At 38.1% G+C, this 25,133-nt stretch overlaps 3 protein-coding genes across 6 annotated transcripts; 1 reads left to right on the top strand and 2 right to left on the bottom strand.

The window, feature by feature from the left end:
• Window positions 41–4,960, bottom strand: LOC18768075 (CSC1-like protein At4g02900). The gene is made up of 12 exons (XM_007200247.2): window positions 4,646–4,960; window positions 4,223–4,552; window positions 3,866–4,015; window positions 3,601–3,736; window positions 3,363–3,464; window positions 3,069–3,188; window positions 2,879–2,959; window positions 2,312–2,652; window positions 1,948–2,193; window positions 1,350–1,674; window positions 883–1,116; window positions 41–757 (listed from the first exon to the last, which is right to left on the bottom strand). The coding sequence occupies exons 2-12, from the start codon at window positions 4,534–4,536 to the stop codon at window positions 536–538; spliced, it is 2,271 nt and encodes a 756-aa protein (XP_007200309.1). The 5' UTR covers window positions 4,537–4,552; window positions 4,646–4,960; the 3' UTR covers window positions 41–535.
• On the bottom strand, window positions 6,322–7,634 carry LOC18767215 (EID1-like F-box protein 3). The gene has a single exon (XM_020553832.1). The coding sequence runs from the start codon at window positions 7,561–7,563 to the stop codon at window positions 6,673–6,675; it is 891 nt and encodes a 296-aa protein (XP_020409421.1). The 5' UTR covers window positions 7,564–7,634; the 3' UTR covers window positions 6,322–6,672.
• LOC18766597 (probable glutathione peroxidase 5) lies at window positions 10,953–23,998 on the top strand. 4 transcript variants are annotated; one of them, XM_020570157.1, is made up of 15 exons: window positions 11,054–11,530; window positions 12,096–12,172; window positions 14,713–16,833; window positions 17,107–17,566; window positions 17,870–17,978; window positions 18,094–18,206; window positions 18,376–18,563; window positions 18,648–19,534; window positions 19,630–19,824; window positions 21,462–21,523; window positions 21,607–21,683; window positions 21,782–21,843; window positions 22,132–22,250; window positions 23,484–23,651; window positions 23,742–23,998. In XM_020570157.1, the coding sequence occupies exons 1-15, from the start codon at window positions 11,408–11,410 to the stop codon at window positions 23,772–23,774; spliced, it is 4,794 nt and encodes a 1,597-aa protein (XP_020425746.1). In that variant the 5' UTR covers window positions 11,054–11,407; the 3' UTR covers window positions 23,775–23,998. The 4 variants fall into 4 exon arrangements, with proteins under 4 accessions (XP_020425743.1, XP_020425744.1, XP_020425746.1 ...); XM_020570154.1 differs by lacking the exons at window positions 21,462–21,523; window positions 21,607–21,683; window positions 21,782–21,843; ... (1 more) ...; window positions 23,484–23,651; window positions 23,742–23,998 and adding exons at window positions 19,890–19,957; window positions 20,031–20,477 and having other exon boundaries at window positions 10,953–11,530; window positions 19,630–19,806; XM_020570155.1 differs by lacking the exons at window positions 21,462–21,523; window positions 21,607–21,683; window positions 21,782–21,843; ... (1 more) ...; window positions 23,484–23,651; window positions 23,742–23,998 and adding exons at window positions 19,890–19,957; window positions 20,045–20,477 and having other exon boundaries at window positions 11,051–11,530; window positions 19,630–19,806.

Raw genomic sequence — 25,133 nt, 5'->3', positions numbered from 1 at the left:
TTATAAAATTTGTACCCCAAAAAAAAATTTTCCCCAATTATTTTTATAACCAAAAAAAAAAAAAAAAAAAAAGGTCCAGGCCTTTACAACATTCTCGGGTTATTTAAATTTGTAATTTGGGCAGAGGTGGGTTAGATTAGGGCAGTGAGCCAACCTTTTGAACTCAAGTTCGATGTCCCTCTCGTATTTGTATAAAAAAACAAAAAATTGTAATTTGGATCCAAAATCTTGATAGTGGTATTGTTTCTTTATGTTTATTAAACCATACAATTGAAACAAATTTTGGTAATTTCTATTTTAACAAAACTACAAACCACCAATGAGCTTGAGCTGCCATGGCAGTAAATAAACTCATGTTACAACATACAAATATTGGCTTCCTTCCCTATTATCAACAGAATGAATACTAGAGTATAAATCAATGTTCTTCCTGGTGCATTTACAAGATCAAAACTAAGTAACAACATTTAAAGGGAAATTAATAAACACTAGAAGAAGAAGGGGCTTTTAATCCTAAGATAAGATTTCAGATATATCAATTTTTAACTTCAGAACTGGCATCAGACTCATGTTTGCTTCCCATTTGGGATGTTCTCTTTGTGGGAACAAGAGGGCTGCTGTCTTCTTCATCAAGGTCTTCATGTTTCTGCGGCTGCCCTTCCTTGAACACAGGATGTACATAAGCATCCTTAAGATAGTTCATCAAATTCAGGTTTGGTTCTGTTGCCTTTTCAACTGTATCCTTCACCATTGCTTCCTGTTGCCATTTGCCAAACCAAAGACATATATATATAGATTAAGAATATATTAATGCAAGTGTTAAGGTTAAGTAAATGTACAGATGAAACTCCTTGTAATGGAAACTGGAAAATTGAAACTAACCTGCAATGGGAATTTTAAGAATGCTGATTCGAAACGTCCCTTGCAGACTCTATGGAACCAGATTGTCAAAACAGGCTGTGCAACGAGAATAAATGTTGATTTTGCAACACCTAATGTGCTAAAGAGCCCCATTAGAAGAATTTGGGATATGATTAGGCCAATAATTACCCGCAGATGCACTTGTGGCCAGAAGGCTGCCGCACTCTCATATTTCTGGTCATAGACATTAATAATCTGGCAACAAAAGGAAAAGAATACTATTAGTGCCACCTAACAAGGAAAATTGCTCTAGGATTTTACACTAGAATATCTAAGTATGAACTGAGAAAACACTTCAACCTTCAAAGTTCAGCTTAATGCTAATATATAAATGAATGAGCTTGTGCTTGATATTTCTCCGGCCAGAGCAAGGGTCAAGACAATCATGGAAAATATGAACTAGAGCAATGGTGGTATAGCTAACGTACCTGATGACGGAAAACCAAGTAGGCGAAAGAGAAGAAGATAAGAATGAAAGGAAGAAGTATAGGTGTGACAACGCAATACACAAGCCCCAGCAGAAAATATAACTGTGTCCTAGGTTCATTTGTAGCAAAGTTCAAGGAACCAGGATCCATTGCCTGCTCCCTGTCTTCTTCTGTCTTGACCAAAAATGTGTTCTTAAGGTGGAACAAAATTAATGGAACCAATCTGACGATTTCTGCAGCAACTCCACTCCAACCATCAACCATGATATAAGTAATGAAGAATGTGGCTTTCATTGGAATGGACCTCCCAACAGTTTTTGTGAATCTGCAAAACCAACAGTATGTATCCTGTCAGATATCCCATCATCAATAGGCAAATTTGGAAAATTCCAAGTGTAAGACACAAAGATGCAAATGTCAACATTGCTGCTAAGTTGTGAAAAACATCAACGTAATTCCATAAGAAAAGAAACCTGGGGATGCAAATGGTACATCTTGATTTCTGCTTATTGGAAATTATTATTTGCCATTAACACAACAAAAGACAAACAACTCTGACAGTTTGGATAGACACATGGAAAGAGTTACACAAAATTACTCTGTTGAGGGCTCGTTCATAAGTTTCTCAAGCTGCTGAAGTGCTGTTCCTGTAACAATGCTTCCCAGAAACACATTTATAAGTATGAACAAATGATACTTCGCAGCAGACCTCCTATCCAGAGATGAGAGTGATGTGAAACCTTCTATCTTGGACATTATCATAAGAATCATTGGAAGCATAGCAAGGAATATCTTTAATGCAATTCCTGGAAGAAAACCTTGGATGACAGACTTAATGGACTTCCTGGGAAAAAACGGAAAAAAGAAAAAGAAAAGAGGGGTGACGATTTGAAACCTTTATTCTTAGTCCATATAACCACACATGAGAAATCAATAACTAACAGAATGAAATAGGGACTCACATCTCCAGTAGTGGCTTCAAGAAAGGAAGGACCTTCATAATCCCCTCAATGTTGGCTAGAGATTGGACGAATGCTATTGGAATCATAAAGAAGAAAGTAAGGAAAAAAAAGGCTACAGCCATGAGTAGTTTCCGAACATTGAGTTCAACATATGGAATTGCAAGATTTCTCCAATAGATGTCGCGTGGCTCAGAAGCCCACTCTGTCAACCAAAGGATAGGATTACTTGATTGCTGAGTTTGAGCACATACAGCTGCTCCCCATCGCGTTCTGAATGAAACAAATGCTGCAGGCATTATGGCATCAGGATCACTTACAACCTTTTCCCTTTCTTGTTTTTCCTGCATGAAATCTACATCATTATGCATCTAGAACGGACGAACAAAAACAACACGTATACTCTAGCAGATTAGTTCCCATTCATTTTTGGGAAGAGAAGAGAATATTTGGCTACATGCAGCAGCATCTTCATTGGATATAGCTAAATTAGCTAGCAGATGTAAAAATAAATAGCAACAATACTTGCATAAGTCAATACAAAGTATAGGTATAACGAGGCATACTCACTTCTTGGCTCATCTTCTCAATCTCCTCAGTGTAGTAATTAATCGCGTCCACTTTATGTCCCCACAGGCCCAAGAAACCTGTCTAATGGGACATGAGATGATGAACTCAATAGTGACAAATTATTAACAGATGAAACTCTCAAACAAAAACATAATTGAGCGGTTATCAAATATCAAGTAAAGAAAGAAACCTTTGTAGTAGGCCTTGACTTGGGGTTTCTTTCATATTTGGTTTGGTAGTAAACAAGCCAGTTATTCCAACTCTTCTTCTTCGCGACCACCGCCGCAAGTTTATTTGCATTGTATACAACCTACAGACATTTAAAGGTTACAAACAATAGTTAAGTTGTTGTAACACTGGAAACCTATTGCAGATACAACACAGTTTACTATCTTGTTCTTGAAATTTTTTTCAGCAGTATATGCTGATTCTTTCAGCAGTCAAACTAACAAAAAAAATCAAACAAGTTTAAAAAACCGCATACTTGATGTGTAAGGTAGTGATCGGGATGGTTTACGCAGAAGAAATGTTCAATATGCTCACTGACTGATTCATCAGGATCTGGGGGTACATTCCTTACAAGAACCTGTGGGGGACATAGAGATAATATTGTCAACAGCAGAAAGCTTAGCAGAATCTAATGGGAGAAGACATAATAAATCAAATTCTATAAAGACATATCATTGAGGAAACAAAACAGAGCACCATGTAGATGCCCTCACCGTAAATTGATCTGGACGGCGTTTTTCAGATGCTAAAAATGCAAGCCTTTTAGTAGCCACTGTCTTGTATTCATGGTATAAAACAAAGCACGTCCAAAAGGAGAAGACATAAGACATCACCATATGTGCCCAAAACCTACAAGACATAAGATAAATTCATACGTGGTGAATTAAAACCAACAACAAAAAGTATTTCTGACCCCCAAAAACCATGACATTTACAGCCTAGAAGAAAACAAAGCAAAATAAGAGAGAAAAAACTCACTTGGGAGATCCGGAAGGAATATTGGATATTGAGAGCTTATCAATATCGCTGAATGTTACTTCACGGGTCTTTCCCAGCGTATTTCCGGTATAATTGACAGGCACCAAAACAATAAGCGCAAGTGCAGTAATGGGGACAAATATCTTCAACCTACGTGTAATTAATTAGTATCATTAAAATATCATCAATAGTTTAGCATGAAAAATTAGGGAACTGTTATTAGCATACCAAAATAGTTATTTATTCTGCACTAAGGTTGCTGTACCTTAAGACTACTATTTTAGAGTACTAATAACAGTCCCCATAAAGACGATCACATGTGACATTTGTTTCGTAACATGTACATGAAAAAGTTACCCAAGTATGTAAATCCGAATGTAGGCAGCGGAATCGAGGCCTGCGTGATCAATGAGTTCCGGCTCAGGCATCCGCAATGCTGCCGGCATCCAATTGAGAAACTTGATGTAGGTTTTGGCGTCCAAGTTGACGAATTTTTTCACGAAAGCCCCAGAACTCGTGGGGCTTCCTCTGATCCCCTTGAGGTACCATTTGGGAAAGTATACTCTGTCGTTGAACGGTTGAAGCCGTATCAGAGCAAAGGCCACGAGAAAGCCCAATGCAGACAATATATTGATGGCCGCCGATACTGATATATCTTGAAGGGTCGCCATTTTCAATTGCTAGCTCCTGCAAATTCACATTCGAAACGGCGATCAAACAGAGGAAGAAGAAGAAGAAGATGAAACAGAGGAAATGCACATATGCATATGCATGACGAACCTGTGTGTGCCTTGGGCGTGGCTTTTTGGGATTCAGTGAAATTGAAATTGAAAATTTGGACAGAGAGGGATGAGATTGGGTTTTTCTTTTTCTTTTTCTTTTGTCGATCAAATGTTTGGGAATGGGAGCAGAATAGAGAGCGGTTCGATGGCGCCAACAAGGTCGGAGGCATGTTTGGCCTCGCTGCACTCACGCTTGTGTACGTTACAGCATGTATTTGAATCTGTTCTTTGACCCAACTGCCCCTTTTATTTATTTTCTATGTTTTTATTGTTCATAAAGAAAATACTTATCTATTTTCAAATTTTTACCAAGGATTTGATTTAATAAACACTAGCCTCTCTGCACGCGCTTCCGCGCATGCGAGAGGTTTTTTTTAAAAAAAAATTTAATTTATTTTAGAATTAAAAAAGATAATGAATATTTGTGTTCCATAAAAATAGGACCCATTATCTGAATTTTCTTTTAATTTTAATTTTTTTAATACGAAAAATTGTGAATTTACCATATTATCCTCATTTAATTAATAATTTCAATTCTTAAGGTTTACATTAACCAATGGCATTTTCTGGTATTTTGAATGTTTCACCATTCTCTGCCTTTTGCTTTATATATATAGATAGATGAATCTATCAGTCCCGATTTATGGTCATATATAAAGCAAAAGGCATAGAATGGTGTGAAACATTCAAAATACCATAAAATGTCATTGGTTAATTCAAACATTAAGAATTAAATTTATTAATTAAATTAGGATAATATGGTAAATTCACATTTTTTTTCATATTTAAAAATTAAAATTAAAAACAAATTAGATAATAGGTCCTATTTTTATGGAACATAACTACTCATATTATCTTTTCTTAATTCTAAAAATAATATATAAAATAAAAAAAAACAAAAAAAACAATTGGCACATACTCACTAAGAAAACGATATAAGCGTAAGTGTAATATAAATAATATTTTCTAATCACTTGTAAATTACATGTAACTCCAATTTTTAGTTTTACAACTTGTTATAAAATTATATACACAAAATAGGCTAAAAGTGTTTTGCACATTTTAGTTGAATGTAGGCCTTTTATGAATTCATTTTGGTTGTTTTCCTAAAGATTAAAAACAACAATTCATTTTGGTTTATATTTAGATTTTGATAAATTATAATTGTATGCGTAAATTTGTTTATTTATTAATTAAATTCCGGCCCTCAAATTAAACATAATAGATTCAACCATATAATATGAAGAAAAAGAAAAAGAAAAAGAGGTATATGTGATATTATGTGGTCAATGTAATCGACAAACCATAGCCTTAACTACCCATGATACAAGTATTGTTCTGTAAATTTATTTATATGTTGTCTTTGACGAAGGTTGCTGCAAATCCTCTAATTATTCTTTGATAAAGTTTTTGATTTCGTTTATTTGTTCGCTCTTATGTGCAGGTAGATTATTAGAAATCATATTTTTTCTAAATTGTGGTAATAGGGTTTGTTTATTTTAAAGTTTTGGTTATGTTGGGTTTGTAGATTTTGTTTGAACTTATAATTAATTGTGGTAATGTGAACTAGTAATTTTAATTCAACTTTTGTCTGCATTAATTTTACTTCTAGCATGTTAGTAATGTGTTTGAAGTTTATCTAACAAAATTTCTATTTAATAAAAAAATAAAAAATAAAAGTAATCGACAAATCAGAATGGCTATATAAAATCCAATATCCTATCACACACTACCATGCTCCATCCAGCCGAGGAGCAAAATAAAAAGAAAAGAAAAAAAAAGAAAAGAAACGAGTAGAAAAAAAAAAAAAAGAAAAAAGGAAGAAGCAGCGGAACGGAACTCACACAAATAATTTCCACAAAAATGTTACACGTCAGCCTAAATTTATGTTATCCAATCTCCACATCATCCCACACCCAAAAAATCTCCACAGCAGCAACCGACGCCGAAAGGATGCGAACCACCGGAGAGAAACCAAAAGCAACGGTCCAACATCGACCCATCAAAACGGGCCCCAGAGGGCAGTTACTTTGCGGGCCCGTCCACTACAACTTCCTCCCCCATAGAGCACATACTTCCATTTGTGGCCGTCCGATCGTCGTAGCCAATTCTGCGGACTCCACCATCATTATCATCGAAATCGGAGTCATCACTACCGTCCATCTCATCATCCTCATTATCATCGGACGACAAAGGCACCAGCCAACACGAACCATGCATGTGCCCGTTCACACACACAAAATACTCCAACGCCCCATGATGCGAGCCAAGCCTCCGAGCCGCGCTCTTGGGCACCAGCCCAGCCGTGGTCATGCTCCACTCGGGGGCCCCACAGTAAGGACATCTCACCCTTTCTTCAAGCTTTACTCGCCGTCCGATCAAATACGCCCTCGTCTTTGACTTGTCAAATCCCTTAAATACCCCTCTGTAAATCCCCAAATCGTCTTCCTTCTCCCCCATCTGATGCTCGCACGGGTCGCTGACGTACAGCAAATCGCCCCGGCACCGCTTCGTCAAGAAGCTCTGACCCGAAGTCTTAGAGAACCTCGACGATTTGACGAAGTGGCCCGGGGTGGGTCGACTCACCTTGAAATTCCGAGTCGGCTCGCAGCCGCAGCAAAAGAACATGAGCTTCGCGAGCGTGTGCCATCCGCCGCCGATTCGACCGCTCGGCACAGCGTTCTCCAGCGACGCTATCATGCGCGGGGCGCTATGCGCGCAGAGCTCCCGCCACAGCAGCCTCTTCACGATTGCTCGGAGCTTGTGGTTCACCGACGCGGTTGAGCAGAGCGCCTGAATATCCCATTTCATGGACCGGAAGACGAGGAAGAGTATCCGCTCGTTGAGAATTCCGAGGTCATCTGAATCGGACCTCTGACTCGGCGGGTTCGGTCTGAGTCGCCGATTCAAACTCATCGCGACGATGCCAGAGTGTATTTTTGAAAGAAAAAAAATTATCAATAATCGAGATGAAGTCGATGCTGTCGCGCGAGCTTATATATATGGGGGACGAGGGGGCACGTGTTGAGTTTCGAGTGGTTAACTAACTCGCATACTTCTTTGCGCAAGTAGGGTACATGTCGAATTTCTATTTGCGGATCGACGCGTGTTAGCATGTCATTGCTTGGATACTTAGATAGTGAATCGAGGAATTGTATGATCAGTGGAATGGAATCGGGTATAAACTCGTTGGGAGCCACGTGTCCAATTGTCTTGCGAATCAAAATATCTTGTTCTGTTGGCCCAAAAAATATCCCACAAGATATATCCATTCTTTGACACGTGTTGGCGTTGCAGGCTCCCACGTGTAATTCATGATTTTGATAAGTAGTTTGTTTAGTGTTGGGTCCCACTATTTTGTCGTCACGTGGTCAAGTTATGTACAAAAGTAGAACTATTATTCTTTTTTAGGGAGGAAAGTAGTTGGCCCATGGTATTCCAAAATTAACGTTTTACTTTGTCAGTCGGGAGGAGCCCGACCTAAAAAGCTAATCATCAGTTGGTCTCACCTTCACTTTCAAGCCTTTTTTCTTCTTTTGCCTTTTTTTAAATTTTTAAATTTTATTTTATGAACCTCACTATCAAGTTTCAAATACATATATATTTATATATACACATTTTATTATTTTCCTAAATTAAAAATACATAAATATTACACCTATTTAATTATTTTTCTACAAATCAATACGATGGAGAATGTGAATCCGAAACAGAAGATAGGCAAAGCCTAATATCAAAATTTTCTTTAGAAAAGTCAACACCTAACCCAATTGAAAATAGAACTAGGGCCCAAAGGGAAAATCCACAAACATCAAAACCAAATGAGTCCCGCGATGTGAAAGACACAAGAAACCAACAAGGGACAAATCAAACAAACACCCCCAATAAATTTAAGTGTGACTATATTCGTTTACCTATCCATCATGGTTTCTTGCTCCTTTATTGTGTTTTTGTTCATACATAATTTACCTTCTTTTAGTACATACTAGTCCCTTGCTACACACTCTGGTTTTTTTTTTTATTTTTATAAATTTTAATTTATAAAATAATTATTTTAATTTATTTTTTTAATTTATAATTATTATTTTTAATAATATTTTATTTTAAAATTTAAAAAGATAATGGATAGTTGTGTTCCGTAAAAATAGGACCATTATCTCATTTATTTTAAATTTAATTTTTTAAATATAAAAAAGTGTGAATTTACCATATTATCATCATTTAATTAATAATTTTAATTTTTAATGTTTGCATTAACAAATTACATTTTATGGTATTTTGAATGTTTTACCACTAGAGCATGTGTCAACTGATTTTATTTTTTTATTTTAGAATTAAAAAAGATAATGGGTAGTTGTGTTCCATAAAAATAGGACTGGTTATCTTATTTTATTTTAAAATTTTTTAATATGAAAAAGTGTGAATTTATTATATTATTATTATTTAATTAATAATTTCAATTCTTAATGTTTGCGTTAACAAATGACATTTTTTGGGGTTTTTTTAGGTAAACTGATGTATATATATATGTATGTAGGTAAACTATTATGCATAAAAAACTACATCGATCCTTGAAGAACCAGACTATAGGTAAATATTTAGGTATACAAGTTGGGTAAATCACTGTACACATAATTTATAAACCAACCTATAATTTTAAGAGTGTAATTACATATTGAAGGCTGAATATTTTAAATACAAGCCGAACTTAAGAAAACAAAAAGTGAATGAGTTAAAGATCTATAATTTTAAGAGTTACAAGAATTAACCCCATGGCGTGGCAATAGAATTGTTGTCAATACATGGAGAGCTAAAAAAATATGGCACGGCAATAAACCTCCTAAACCCTAACCCCCAAGAAATGAAGGCGGCATAGCTAGCTAGTGGGTGGCTTTGCATGAAAGAATGTTTGGTACTTTCTCCCCCCTCAAACATGATTCTTCAAGAATATCCACAAGAAACTCGAGCTCCTTTAACTTTTCCTGCAAGTCGCCATCACCACTTCTCAAGTATTCAATCGGTTTGGCCAAGAACTTGTTAACAATCTCTCTACTCAAATCTTCCACCAATATGCTCTCCTCATGTGATAGTTCCGATCCTTTGGTTTTGTTCATCAACTTTTTCTTCTCCAACTCTATCACCCTTTCCCCAAAGGCCTCTAGCCTCTGGATTATAGAAGAAGCAGCTTCCATCTCCAATGTTCTTGTACAATATTCTTTCTTATTGCTTTCTAGCCCGGGATTGGAGACGATCAAAACGTTGTCGTTTTGAAATGGGTTCTTATTGATCAATACTTGGAAGAGGCTTTTGGGTTGGTATGTTGAAGTTAAACTAACCCTACAAAGATTATTTCTCCTCCCTGTACTGATTGAACTGGCCTTGCAAACAAGGCTGTGATGAAGATCTTCACGTGGTCCGGCGGCGCATGGCAGAGGCAAGACGATCATTTTGAGAAAATTAGGTTTTGGTTCTTGCAGGTTTCACTGAAAATTTGTTGACAAATTCTTGAAGGCGATGTTTTTGGTTGCTCTAGTTTGGTGAAGTAGGGTTATGCGATATGTGAGTTTTGAGCGTGGTCCAACAAGGGGTTCGAAAACTATATATAGAGTTTGGCTTCAAGGGTTTTGACTTACCGCGTACGCGTTTTTACAGGCACATATGCCTACATGGACTTGGAATCCGAGTTTTTTGACGGCAAATAAAATAATCTTTTTGCATTTTACAATGTAAAATGAAAAAAAGGACAAGATGGGCCAGCCCCTTCTGTTCCTCTCAGTAAAGAAATCGGACCCAAGATTGAGGCCCGAATACCAAAACATGATCCAATGGTCGATAATGATGGTCCATGCCTTCTTAAAGTGGCTCAACTAGTGGGAGTTTCCAAACCTCATGTACACAATGGGTCACAAGGCCATGCCATATAGCCAGTTATTGCCCGACTTCTATTTTGTTATTTGCCCAAAAAGGACCAGTCTGACACGAAATAATTAAAAAAATTACTTAGAGAACTAAAATAAAAATTGGACATAAGTTCAGAAATCCTTTTAATCAAAAACCCTAGCGGAAAGACAATTTTTCTCTCACTAACTAAGCATTTCAAAACTTACTTGATATACTGATATTTGTTTGCGATATAGTTCGTGGATAACATGGCTCTATTTATCCCGAACCAAACAGAAGCGGGTCGGGTTTAACCACAAAGCGGAAAAAAGTAATTTGAGTTCTACTTGAGGAAGTGTGGAAGCATGGCTGGTGGGTCACGTGTTATTCGCATAGCACAATACTAGTCCCTTGCAATATGGCCAATATCTAAGACCCTGGTGACATCACACATCCAGCCCACGTTAGCATATTGCAACCAGGCCAAACTAAAAACCTACACGGGACTTATACTGCACACCCCTAGCGCACATTAGTCTCCCCATCACCTAACCAACTCATCTCTCTGTTTGCGCTTCTTCCACATAAAACTCTTCTATCATACTCATCCAACTCTTTCGTCTCTCTCCCCTTCTCTTTCTCTCTCTATCTCTCTCTCTTTGAAATTAGGGTTTCGTGCACAGACTCAGTCACTCACTCTCTCGCTTTGAATGCGATCTCTGTGCTTCAATGCCTGCGAATCTCCCCCAGAGATTTTCCGTAGAGTGCCAGATTGTTCAATTCCTTGGGCGGTTGCGGCACATCCCTGAGTTCGTGTATTTATTCCAGTTCAAATAGCGTTCCCTAATTCAATTGGAGCGCCTCCGGTGGTGGTTCTTTGATGGCGCCCAGCCGAAGGAAAGGAGCTAGCAAAGCCGCTCAGGCCGCCGCTGCTCGCCGCCAGTGGAAGGTTGGCGATCTTGTACTTGCTAAGGTCAAAGGCTTCCCTGCTTGGCCTGCTACGGTAAGTCTTCTGTGAAAAAAAATATCTTATCTATTTATTTATGCCATGCCGGTCAAGACGACTGCGCAGTTGAGGAATATGCTTTAGTTAGGGTTTTGGTGCTTTTGTGCAAGCTTAGTGAATTTGATACAGTGTGGGCTATTGCTTGGAAGGATAGATTTCTGGATCTGAGTTTCAATTTACTTATTCTTTAATTGCCTTGAGTTAGCTTTTTTGGTTTTGTAATTTTATTGTTGGGTTTTTGTAATTTTTTAATTTTCTAGTCTTGGTAGTTGGAAGTGTTATGTGATAGAGGTGATTCATGAGTTCTTCAATTTTATTTATCTAACTTTTGTCATTTTTATTATGATATTTCTTTATCGATGTATTTGGAAATGGGGTTTTGATGACTAGCGTTAAGTTTCTACATTTAAATTTGAAATTTTTAATTTTCTTTGATCTTTATATTCATCGATTCTCATGGACAGTCACTATGGAAGTGCACTACTGTAGGGATTACTAGACTTACTTTCAGTGATTATTAGGACTGCTTAACTTGGCTTATCGAGTTGGTTTGTGCTTGCAGGTAAGTGAGCCTGAGAAGTGGGGTTACTCTGCTGATTGGAAGAAAGTACTTGTCTACTTCTTTGGAACCCAACAGATGTAAGTACTCAATGCATTCTTGATTAACTTCTAGTCTAACAGCGGTGGTTTCTATAGTGGTGTAAGTCAAATAATTGATTAGTTATGACTTTCCTTTCAGATCAGACTTATTGACGGAAGTTAACTTTGTACTTTATGATAATATGATGTCATGTTGTTTGAGTAAGGTATGATTACTATGTTGATTGTACTGAGTTATGAAGAATAAAGCTTGATTATGTTGTTCTTCTCTTCCAAAATTTGGTAGTTGGCTTCTTAACTTGTGTTGCTAGATATGTTCATATGTTTTTTGGTCAATCGAAAATCGCTACTATGTTATTGTGTCTGTCTTCATTCTCCTCATTTTTTTTTCCATCTAATTGTACATGAGTCAAATTTTAGTTGTATATTTTTTTTTTCACCCTGTGAGTGTTAGTTGCCGCTGAAAAAAATTAGGGATGGTACTAGCAAAGTTGAGTGGTGACTAATAATAGAAAAACTTGTATGTTACTGATGATTTATTGTTATTATTTAGGGCCTTTATTCTATTCCATTAAGTGAGGATAAAACAAGGTAATTTGGGTAAGGGCTTTAAACACTCTTACAATGTCAATAAGTAAATTGATGAAGATGAACAACTCTCAACTCTTCCCTCTTTTAAATTTAAAAACAACGTTGAGAAAAAAAGGAGAGAATTGTGATGTAATCAAATGGTGGTAAACTTGCATACATTGAATTGAAGTGAGAAAGTTATGCTTCACCCTCCAAGAGTAGCAAACTTTACTCAGTATTTCAACACCAGGGAAAACAAATCTTTTGGAGGTCTTCCGGAATAAGCACTTGTATAGACTATTTGAATGTTTTCTTTCAGGATATTGTGAGGTTTGAACATATTTCATCAGTTTAGAGTAACCTACTTCGTATGAGAAATAATTATAGTTGGACATAGATTTGAGGCCGTGGGTGTAATTGTAGATTTGTGTGTGATGCTTTATTGGATGGACTCCAATCTCTCTTGCATCACAAGTGATTTGATGTAAAAAAAAGGCAGCGGATCTACTTTCCTGGTTTTATTCCCTCCACTGACAAGATCTCGTTCTGTTATTACATTCTTGTTCTTTGCATGACACTTTTCTATCTCTACTAGTTATTTCTGGTCATATAATTAGTATTAGAGAGATGAGGGGGAAGAAGCTCCTGAAGAATTTGTTTTACTTTTAGGGAAATTTAGAGTTGGTTGGATAGCAGATAAATGACCACACTTAAGTCGACGTTTACCCCTTTGAATTATGCACTGGAAAAACCTGACTTGGCAAATAATTTTTACATTATGAAGGTAATAGGGCAAGATGATGATCCTACATCAGATAATTTCCGTAGTAAATGGTGGTTAGTTTCTTCCTCTTGTTAGAATACTAAGTGGGGAGTGCCATTGATTAGAAAAAAGTGGGATTGATTTGGGGTTTTTGTTGTTGCTTTTTTAGCCTTGCTTGGAGGTGAAGCCTGTTTGAATGTTTTCATGACAAATATTTTATGTTACCAGATTGTGAACCTGAACGAATGTTTTTTTTATATATAGTAAGAACTGACTTGATCAATTATTCATAGTCATGGCCTAGCAACAACACACCCGAATTTCTGAAGAGTGAACAGATTCCTATATTTATCTTGTTTGGGTGGAGCTATAGGAGATGTTAGGGATGTGAATGCTTTTCTTTTTTGTTTCTAAAATCTGGTCTTTTGAGTCATTTACTTCATACAGGTTTCATGCTTTTATAAGGAGAATAATTGTAATAACACATTTTAAAATGATCTATTTTCTCCTATCTTAATTTTGGCTTCACATGCAAAACTGGCATAAATTTGCTTTCATAGGGCTTTGGTGTAGGAAATAAAGATTTTGTTGATGAAGGACGAGTTTTTTTAGGAGGAGATAAAGATTTTTGATATATGCCTGTTGCATAGAAGTATATTTGATACGCTAGGACTCAAATGTTTATTGAAGGATATTTTCTTTTTATCCTTCTGTTTACTTGGATTGTGAATGTGACTGTGTGCACGAGTGTCCTTGCATCCATGTGTGTGCATGCATGTTTTACAGCGTAGAGGGCTTTGATTTGTGAGTGAAGGGTTGTAAGCTTAACTTCTATCCTTTAAAGTTATTGAAGTTGCAGGACCCCAAGCACTCCCCCATCAATTAGCTGGTTACATACAATCAGGGATGATGAAATATAGGTAGTCCACAGAATATTGGTGGGAATATTAGTAAAGATTATAGAAATGACAGAAATTTTCTGAATAACGTTGAAATTGTGAGTTAGGCTTTAGTAAATATATACCAATGAGGGTGCGTTGTGAATGTATATATAAGCTGGAAACTTCAATACTATTGTGTACAAATCTTTATTTCATTTTTTACATCACATGCCCATTATGTTTGTGGTGACAGTGACCTAACTTACCTAAGTGATGCGTTACCCTTAACTGCACCAGAAGTCTGAATTTGATATTTGCCAGCTAGTTTGCCTTATTCCATTGAGTGTATTTCTTTTTTAATGCAGAGCGTTCTGCAACCCTGCGGATGTTGAGGCATTTACTGAGGAGAAGAAACAGTCTCTTCTGGGCAAGCGTCATGGAAAGGGTTCAGATTTTGTTCGTGCAGTCCAGGAGATCATTGATAGCTATGACAAGCTGAAGAAAGAGGACCAAGTTGATGATTTCAACTCCACTGCAAATGGAGGGAACTCAGTGGACTCTTCGTCCAACTTTGGTTCGAAGGATCAGTCCGAAGCTCCTGAAGCTATTCTTGATTCACGCTCGAAATCTTCACATTCAACAATTGATAGAAATGAGCCAAGTTTATCTGTTGAGGATGCTTCAGCGACTGCACAAATAGATGCAATGGTTGATAAGGAGGCCCTAACTGAGGAACCTGCTGCCACAGAAATGGTTACTGAAACACCTCGGCCAGTGACCTGCTCTTCAAGAAAAAGATCAAGACATTCGCGACCACAGAAAGAGGAAGCACCAGCTCGTCGATCAAGAAGCTCATCTAGGATGGAATCGCGTAGATTACGGAACCTCATAATGCCATGTGATGATGATGCCAAGGATGCTAGGGACGTATCTGGTAATCTAGTTCGAGATAGGTGTTTAAGAAGGAATAAACGAATACGGAAATCACCTGATAACTCTGAGTGTGATGATGTGAATTCAGCTGCTTTTGTTTCAAATGGTTTTATTGAAGACAATGGTTCTGAAGTAGTCACAGTTGATTCTGACACATTTAGTCTTGATGAAGGTGGTGCTATTGATTCTGGTTGTAAAGGTGAACATTCAGAGACTGTTGTCGAATGCATGGATGGTGATGCTCAGTTGATCAAAGGACTTGATCTAGGAGGTAAGGTTGTTATTAAGAAGAAAAGGAAGCCGAACAGAAAGCGAGTTACTAATGATGTATCTGAGCCTATTAGCATGTTGGACAAGGAGACAGTTTTGGAGGTTGGTTTGCAAAGCAGTAGTCAGACTCTGCAGACTGATTGTGGAAAGATGAATGGGACTTGTTCCAAGGAAAATGGAACTTCTTCTAAGGAAGATGGAGATGAGCACTTGCCATTGGTGAAACGAGCCAGGGTGCGAATGGGCAAACCATCTTCTGCTAATGAGGAAGCTGATAGCTTTGCGCACAATGAAGGAAGTTTGAAGGAAGTTATGGTCAATTCATCAGAGCCGATCAGCACATCCTCTAATTGTGATGAAAATTTCCCTGCTGCTAGGGACTCATTTGTGGTAAATGAAGCTCTGGATAATATAACACCTTCAAGAGGTTGCACTCGAATTTTGGGAAATAGGCCTCATCTTTGGAACACCAAGAAAGACCAATCATTTGGTTCATCCGCTGATGGTGAAGCTGTTTTACCTCCATCTAAGCGTCTTCATCGCGCTCTAGAAGCCATGTCAGCTAATGCTGCTGACGAGGATGATAGATGCCATTATGAATCTTCAATCTTGAAGATGTCTACGATTGGTTGCCATATTTCATCCACGAGCAGATGCCTCCCTATCGCTGTGGAAAGTGGTACAGGGAATGGTTTGGGACTTCAGAGTGACGACTCTTTGGGCAATAAAGCTTCAGGGGTTGATGCTTCTAGATTCTCTACCAGTTCAAACCCTGTAACCTTGGAGGAAAATACTAAATCAGTCGTGGAAGTGGATGTTGATCAAAGAACTGAGAGTCCTAACATTCAAATTCATGAATGTTCAATTAATGATTTTCCAGATTCTGGGGACCTTGCTGATGATAAAAATCTTAGTGGTGGTTCTTCTGGTTGTCACACTATTGGAACTGCAGTCCAGACTGAAAGTCCAGTGCATTTATTGCCTAATGTGGATATAAGAGAGGCTGGTACTGGAGCTAATCAAGCTTCAATGGGTGAGTTGCCTCTGAAAGGTGATGCTAAAAATGAATTGAGCAATTGTGATGCAGAAAATCCTGATATTGAATGTGATACGTCAGAGCCTGCTCTGAAGAGCACAGATCCTGTATCAGGCACCATCCATGGGATGGTTGAAGTTTCACCTCGAAATGATGCAAGTCCACGTCACTATGGTGGAGAAGGTGCCAGTGAGAATATCGAGTTTTTGGAGCCCCGTTCTGAAGATAACAGAGAGGTCAATGACATGTAAGCTTCTGTACCATAGTGTAGTTATGCAGTAGAATTTGATAGTTCATTGTTTTCTTGTTCATATTTCGCAAGATTGTCCCCGTCTCCATCCTTTTCCATTTAGTAAGTTAATGTCTATACTTCCTTAATTTGTTTACTTTTTTTCCTGACATTGTTATGGAGGAGTTTTTGGTACCGAAACCTGCTTTACATTTTGTGTTATCTTTTATAGAGGAACTTTTAGGTTAGTAATGTTCTAAATCTCTGTTGCTTTGTATTTCTTTGTTTTAGGTTTGATGTTGTGAGAGAGGTCGAAAATAGACAAACAGAGAAGGATCCAAGTTCAGTTTCTTATCCAAATGAGTATTTAGGTGAGAAAACCGTATCTGGTATCCGGTCAAGTCCATCCGTAACAGATGGAGGAGATTCTCTTGCACAAGCATCACCTCCCAATACCTCAGGTTGTCGCATGTCTACTTCAGATAGTAGTAATATTCTTCAGAACAATGGCAGTTGTAGTCCTGATGTTGATTTACAAGACAAGAGAACTTCATCTACTCCAGTTGATGAGGATGGAAAGTCTGAATCAGTGGTTAGTCAAAGACCAAAATCTGTGGGCAGGTATGAAGAAGCACTTGCTGCTCTCACATCATTTGAGACAACGCTTGGAACATTGACAAGGACCAAGGAGAGCATTGGTCGAGCAACTCGTGTAGCCATTGACTGTGGAAAGATTGGTGTAGCTGCGAAGGTAGGTGAAATCTAATTTCTAAATTAGTTAGAGGAGATATGGCTGGTACCTGATTCCCCCTTGGTTATTTTCTTTAAATTTCAAAATTGTGTCGAACTTATGTAAAATCTTTAGATATATGAATTCCTTTTTGATGACTGAATGGATATAATGCAAATATTTCTGTTTGTAGTTGTAGATGATACACCACGGACTTCTTTTGTTATTTCCCTTAGAACTTTAAATAATGTTGAAATTGTTATGGAGAACAAGCATGCACCTAGATTTTTTCTCCTTTTGTAATATTTCTTCTTTAAAACTCAGGCATTGGAAATTCTTGCCCGTCATTTGGAAACTGAGTCAAGGTTACACAGACGGGTGGACTTATTCTTCTTGGTGGATTCAATCACTCAGTACTCTCGAGGTTTGAAGGGTAATGCATCTTTTCAGTGTATCAGAGCTAATCATCTTACACATACAGAGATAAGTAAAGTATGAATCATCTATATGTTGGATTTCGTGATCTTGATATTGATTTTGAATAATAGGTGATGGTGGTGGTATGTACCTTTCTGCTATCCAAGCAGTCCTGCCACGGTTGTTGTCAGCTGCTGCTCCTCCTGGAAGTGCTGCACATGAAAATCGTAGGCAGTGTCTAAAGGCAAGCAAAGCTCTTTTTTCTTTGTTGGGTCTTTTTAATTTCCCTTTAATAGCACATCGTAATAGTAGCCTCTTACAATTCATTATTGCTTAGTGTTGGGCAAACATCTGACAGTATTGTTGTCTGGCTTGTTCTAAGTGCCTTACGTGCTCCTCTTCTTTTGTATAAGGTTTTGAGACTTTGGTCGGAAAGAAGGATTTTTCCAGAGTCCATAATTCATCGCCATATGCGAGAACTGAATTCCCTTACTGGGCCTTCTTCTGCCGGTGCCTATGGTAGGCGCTCCTCGAGAACAGAAAGGTCTTTGGATGATCCTCTTAGAGAAATGGAGGGTATGCTTGTTGACGAATATGGAAGGTTTGAATTGGTTGCATCTTACTCCTTGATTATCTTGTATTCTCATATTATATCGTTTATTGAGTTCTTCCTGTATTGCTGCAGCAATTCAAGTTTTCAACTTCCGGGATTTTGTATGCCCCGCATGCTCAAGGATGAACATGATGGAAGTGATTCTGATGGGGAAAGTTTTGAAGCTGTCACTCCTGAGCATAATCCTCGTGGGCATGAAGAATATGAAACCACACCTGCTACTGAAAGGCATAGGCATATCTTGGAAGATGTCGATGGAGAGCTTGAAATGGAGGATGTCGCTCCTTCTTGTGATGTTGACACAAGTTCATCTTGTGGTGTTGCCATAGCTAATACTGTGCAGGCTTCACATAATCAGTTTGAACAGAACTGTCCATTGCCCCTTGCCCCTCCATTACCTCAAGATGTGCCACCATCATCTCCTCCACTACCATCTTCTCCTCCGCCTCCGCCACCACCACCACCTCTGCCTCCACCTGTTGTCATCCACCCTCCATGTTCTAACTTGGATGCGCATTTGCAGAACGTGCAAGAAAATAGAGTTCAACCTCCACCCCAGCAGTTGAATGCACCAAGAATCAACCAAACAATTTCTGATGCCGTGCACTTTCGCGCCCCTGAATGTAGAGATCTTCAAAGACAGATGCCTGATTCTACTTCTTGCTCTTATAGTAGTTTTCCTACATATTCAGGGAGAAATGTTCCACAAACTGATGGTGCTACCTTTCATAATAAAGGTTACCCTTTACGACCACCTCATGCTCCACCATCAAATCAGTTCTCTTATGTTCAAGGAGATCAGCAGGTAAAGCCTCGACGGGAGGCGCCGCCTCCTTATCACAACAGATTTGACTTTGGGCCGAATGGGGACAGAGAAAACTATTACAATAATCATGAAAGAATGAAACCCCCTTATGAGCCCCGTGAGAGCTGGGGGTTTCCTCCACATTCTTTTTCTGGTAATTTTTTAAAATAACAAGGCTTTGGAACACTTCCCTGTTTCCTCTGGTATTTTATGGTGTCTTAAAATGATTTGCTTTTCTTTCTGCACTAGGTCGATATCCTGACAAGGGCAAGACGTCTTATGGAACTGCCCCCTTTCGTGGCCCCCCATGTGAACCAACAAGGTTACCTGGCCAAGGGTGGAGATATCCTCCCCGATCAATGAACCACAGAGAGTCTATGCCCTTTAGACCACCTTTTGAAGGTCCAATACCCGTCAACGGCAGAGGTGTGTGCATTTCCTGCAGTGTTTGGTCTCTTTATGCAGGGGATGATTTTGTTCCCTAATTTTTTCCTGGTAATTTGTTGTAGATTATGGTGGTTCAGGTCCAAGCTTCTGGCGGCCACGATGAGCAAACATAGCAAATAGTCAGGGACTGGTGTGTTACAGCGACAATATCCCTAAATTCACTATTTTATTAATATTTGTAACTCATGCTAATTCTGTAGCAGTTGATAATTGGTAGGTATGATCCATTTTTGATCTTGCTTTCTGCTGCTTATTCAAGAGGGCTGGTCATTTCGCCAAAGCCATTGTTCTTCATGTTGTGAGGCGCAGGCCTTTTAGAGGAGAGAGAGAGGCTAAGGCACAAAGACAGGCCATTGGAGTATGCTTCGGATTTGTACATATGTAATTGTATCCTTCCTCCTGCAAAAGCAGAAGAGCAGGGAGACGGTGATTGTAGAGATGATTGAGAGCTGGTGACTAACTCTAGGTTGGCAATGGCATGTATAATTTATTACCCTCTTTTTTAATTTTGCCAATTTTTATGTCAAAATTTTAGAATGATTTATTTCTTGGAAGCCCTTACATAGGAATTTTATGACATGCATGGGGCATTTGATGGAACATATACTTATTGCTTTGGTGCAATCTTTATCTGTATATTTCTCTTCTTAGCTGTCTTGTCCGTTCCTGGAAATTTTTATGCTGCCAACTCTATCAAACCATCAAATTGGGCAGCTTTCCGTGCTACTATTAGAAGAATAGTTTGTTATTAAAATGCCTTGTTCTTATAAACCAAAAATCTCTTAATTCTGCGCAATGGACCCGAGAATCTGGTGGTTTGGAGCAACACTCTCTCATGAAAGGTCTTGTTTTAGCATTCTTGTAGTGTGTGTGAGTTTAGTATGTCATTGTCTAAGAAATATCCTTCAAAAAATCTCTTAATTCTTGTAAGATTTCATTTCTTGTTAAAATTAAAGGTAATCTATTTTCAATGTAGAAACTAATTTATTTGTGATTCTAAAGCATATTGAGTTAAGTTTCTAGTTCCCCTTTAAATTTTCTAATATCAGAACAGAACGTGGTGCGGGCCATTGACAGCGGGAGCGGTTGTTATGTGTTTACTGTGATTGCGCAATATTAATGAGGGTAGTTGGCTATTTCTCAGTCCACCGACTTTTTATGTTACATGAGATGTTTTTGAATCAGATTCTTGTTTTTGGGCTTAATTAGGGTTTGTTTTACATCCAAATATCTTCTTGACTGAGTGACTGATGGCTGAAATTCATGAGAAATAGTTTACCCGAAGAAAAGAAAAACTGGTTAGAATTAGAAAGACAACACATATTGGTTGGAGCAAACAGACCACTGACCCCTCTCATACTCGTGAGACCCAACAAAATGAAAAGGCCAAAAAAAGAAGTGATTGAGAGTAAATTATGAAATGAAGTGAAGCCCTTGTCCCTAAATTAAAAGAGTTTTGAGCCCCTTGCCTATCTGCCGTGTGAACTGCAGCAAATTGATGACAAACAAGGCAACTGTAAAAAGTCTTTCCTTCTTCATCTTTCCCTTCACAGTTTCTTCTTGCTCTGTATAAATTTTTACCAAACAAACAGTTTTGCTTCTGTAAAGAGACAGAGAGAGAAACAGAGAGAGAGAAATGGGTGCTTCACATTCACAGTCGGTCTCTGAAAAATCCATCCATGAATTCACAGTAAAGGTAATTCCAAGTTCATTGCTTTTTCTTTTTCAAGTCAATGGTTTCGTTCAGAAATCTTGAGAAGTTTTGTTTTTGGGTGGCAGGATAGCAGAGGTAAGGACGTGGACCTCAGCCTTTACAAAGGGAAGGTCCTCCTCGTTGTTAACGTTGCTTCCAAATGGTTCTCTCTTTTTCCCCTTTTATTTTTATTTTTTAGTTCTTGAGTTTGATCACTTGATTAATCCTTGTGTTCTTCTTCTTCTTCTTATGTGTTAACAGTGGATTTACTGATACGAATTACACTCAGTTGACCGAGCTTTACAACAAATACAAGGACAAAGGTTTCTTCTTTTCCCTCTAAACCTTCACTGCTGCTTTATATGTATGAACATATTATCTATATTTACAATCAAGTTTCGCGAAGAAGTACTAATTTTGAGCGAAGGATTATTAAATCCCATGAAAAACTCTTCTGGGTTCTTTTTCTATAATCCAAATTTTATAGTTTTGTTTATGTTGCTAATTTCCAAGTTCTTATCAGTTTAGTTGATGCATTTGCTCATTAAGACTGAGAGTAAATATTTCTGTTAGTTTTGTGTTTGATCCGGTCTAGACATGAGTATTTTTAGGTCTTGAGATCCTGGCATTTCCGTGCAATCAGTTTCTGAAGCAAGAGCCTGGGACAAGCAAGGACGCGGAAGAATTTGCATGTACAAGATACAAGGCTGAATATCCGATATTCAAGAAGGTAATTGAATATCTTTTGCCACATTTATCAATCATCAATCCGGTTATCTTAGTCCTACATGGTGCTTGTGATATCCTGAGCTTTGAAGAAAATGACTATGTATGTGATATTATTATTTGCTCATGGGTTTTGCCAATAATTTTTCTATGATCCTCAGCTTGGTTTTTGTTTGAATTCACCCATGTCCAGTTTAGGAAATGGAAAAAGGTTACCAGACAGCTAAATACTGCTCACTGCTATTGCCTTTATATCCCCACCTAAATACTAGAGTTAAGGAATGTAGATATTATCTGGAAAAAAGGAATGAAGAGATTAGGTAATAGAAGTTAATCACTATAAGTTAGATGTTTTCCAGTCAGCGGGTCAGTTCTAATGGCACAGACCATTGGAAGAGCACGTGTTCTTTCAAAGAGCTTTTTGAGGAAGGCATTATCAAGATTTAGAATTCTCAGACTCATATTGGATGGCTTCCTGGTTTGTTTTGATTTGTGAAAAAGGGAAACGCTAAGACTAATGCCCTCATACTTCAGTATAAAATGTGGCCCATACCCTGTGCTAATAATATTATGAGGTTCCTTCTCCACTAGAGCATATTAAAAAGAAAGAATAAACCTTGTCACCTTTCAATATTACGACTTCTGGATTTATATATATATATATATATATATAGTTTCCGTAGAACGAAGGAAACCTTTCATTTCTATTTATTTGGTTCCTTTCTTGAGTGTTTAGTTGATGTGCCTGAAGTTGAGTGCGATGGGCATGTTATTTCATTGATGTTGGTTGTGCTTACGTGTATTCTCAGTAATGCAATCACTTGTTATCTTCATCTGGTTGGTCAATTGCAATGGATTGCAACAGGGGAAGAATATTACTGATTCTGTACCAGCTGTAGCCTTTTTATCCATTACCCCTTTATGAGAAATGGTTTACACAGTGGTGGAATATGAGAGGCCATTATGGTTGCCAAATATATTTGAATGTGTGATAGAGAGAGGAGAGCGAGAGAAAACCACTTTCTGGGAGATGCTTCACTATCAACCAAGACTAAAGAAAACCTTTGACAGGAAACAAATCCATGATATCAAACAAGCTAATTGATTGGATTTGTAAGCAAAATCATGATTTCTTTCCGAGTGATGCATCTGATGTTAAGATCTTAGTTCTTTTGCGCAATCTGCAGATGAAACATAACAGTTTAATAACATGGATTATGTACTCTTCTATATCTAGGTACGTGTCAATGGGCCAGAAGCAGAACCTGTTTACAAATTCCTCAAAGCAAGTAAAACTGGATTTCTGGGGAATAGGATAAAGTGGAACTTCACCAAGTTCTTGGTTGACAAGGATGGCCATGTTATTGAACGGTACAGCCCAACCACGTCTCCTTTGAGCATTGAGGTTTGTTCTCTCAGTCTCTCTTAGACACATACATACACACAGAAGCACAGCTCTGGTCATCTCTTAAACTAATATTCTTCCCTATCACAGGTTGATATCAAGAAAGCTCTGGGGGAGGTGTGAGGTTATCAGGCAGTTCAGTTCTTACACTAGTGAATACGAACTCTTCTCTGTGAATTATCTTTCTTCCTGTCTATGTAACCCTTCTCTGTTAGTACTTATTATTCATTTCACGTTTGTCCTCAAAGTCTTTTCCTATAACAGAATCAGTACTTTGCATATGAAAATATGAGTTGTCCTTCAACTTCCAAAATACAAGTGCGAATCATTTCTTTTTGGTGGGAAAATATCAAAAGTGCCACATGCTTTTCAATTTTTAACCCTTCGCTTTGATTTTTATTCAAGATTGTGGAAGCGCACACATTCTCATTGGTCTAAGTAACATTGGTTGGTTCCAAGCAACCCCTTTGCTTCCTTCCTCATGTGCATTTCCAAAATTATCACGCAACACGTGTCATGTTGTGGGGACTCGAACACAAGACTTAGTGTGCAAGAATGATAACCACTTGAGTTTTGACTTAGTGTGCAAGAATGATAACCACTTGAGTTTTGAGTCCTTTGCAACATTGTGGGGTCTCGCACCCTTGTAATCTAATGTGTAATATTGTCATGTATGATGTATAGTGATACTTATCCCTGTGATTTTCCCCCCTTCCGTTGAGATAAGGTTACGAGTGTTTATGACAGTGGCTGTGCTAGCTCTGGCTGCAGCACAGGGACAAAGACAAATGGGATTTCTCAGAACCACGTGTAGGGCTCCAAATCCACTAATTCAGAAAGGAGGTGGCCAAAGTTGGGACAAGTTGTCCATTGTAGAGGTCACAGTGTAGGGTTTTGTAAGGTGGTTGTAGTTGAAGGCGAAGGATCATCCTGAGTGTCGCCTTAAAGTCCATTAGTGTAGTGGTAGTGGTAGGGCTTCCTTCAACTTCAAGTCAGTGAAGATAAAGATTCATTTCATGTATTCTTAAAAAAAATAGTGGACGGCATGTCGGTTTGACCAGTACGACGTACTGCACGTGATATTCGAGCCCTGTGCAGCTGTGCTGTGAGGAGGATGATGAAAATGTGGGTGGGCCCCTTTGTACTCGTTTTCTTTATGTTACACGTGGGCTCTCTGGTTGTAGTAGTTACCAAATGTGAATGCTATTGTTAACGGTCAGTCCCGGTCTAAAGTTCAACTCCAGGAAATACCCATATGCTTTTTCAAGTTCGATTTCTTTCAGAAAAAAGAAATGATTGTGAACAAGATTAGCTCTTATACTTGTTACCAAATTAAGGGACACGTGTACCACCACTTTGATGAGAGTTAATTGCTGAAATACCCCCAAACTAGGACCCTAATCGAACTTAATCCCCTGAACTAAAAACTCAACCAATTTAGGACCCGAATTAATTGAAATTGTCAATTTCACATCTACAGTT

The sequence above is a fragment of the Prunus persica genome, chromosome G8 (genome assembly GCF_000346465.2).
Source record: "Prunus persica cultivar Lovell chromosome G8, Prunus_persica_NCBIv2, whole genome shotgun sequence".
NCBI classification, from domain to species: Eukaryota; Viridiplantae; Streptophyta; class Magnoliopsida; order Rosales; family Rosaceae; genus Prunus; species Prunus persica.
This window is presented reverse-complemented; position numbering and strand designations above follow the sequence as displayed.

Bases quoted from the DNA above. Each gene is read 5' to 3' on its own strand.
- LOC18768075 (XM_007200247.2), bottom strand. From the start codon at position 4,536: ATGGCGACCCTTCAAGATATATCAGTATCGGCGGCCATCAATATATTG. The intron at 2,960-3,068 runs GTTTCTTTCTTT...ATGTCCCATTAG, and splicing joins AGTCAAGGCCTACTACAAAG to ACAGGTTTCTTGGGCCTGTG. The intron at 2,194-2,311 runs GTGAGTCCCTAT...GTTTTTTCCCAG, and splicing joins TTGAAGCCACTACTGGAGAT to GAAGTCCATTAAGTCTGTCA.
- LOC18767215 (XM_020553832.1), bottom strand. From the start codon at position 7,563: ATGAGTTTGAATCGGCGACTCAGACCGAACCCGCCGAGTCAGAGGTCC.
- LOC18766597 (XM_020570157.1), top strand. From the start codon at position 11,408: ATGGCGCCCAGCCGAAGGAAAGGAGCTAGCAAAGCCGCTCAGGCCGCC. The intron at 12,173-14,712 runs GTAAGTACTCAA...TTTTTAATGCAG, and splicing joins TTCTTTGGAACCCAACAGAT to AGCGTTCTGCAACCCTGCGG. The intron at 21,844-22,131 runs GTTTCTTCTTTT...GAGTATTTTTAG, and splicing joins CAACAAATACAAGGACAAAG to GTCTTGAGATCCTGGCATTT.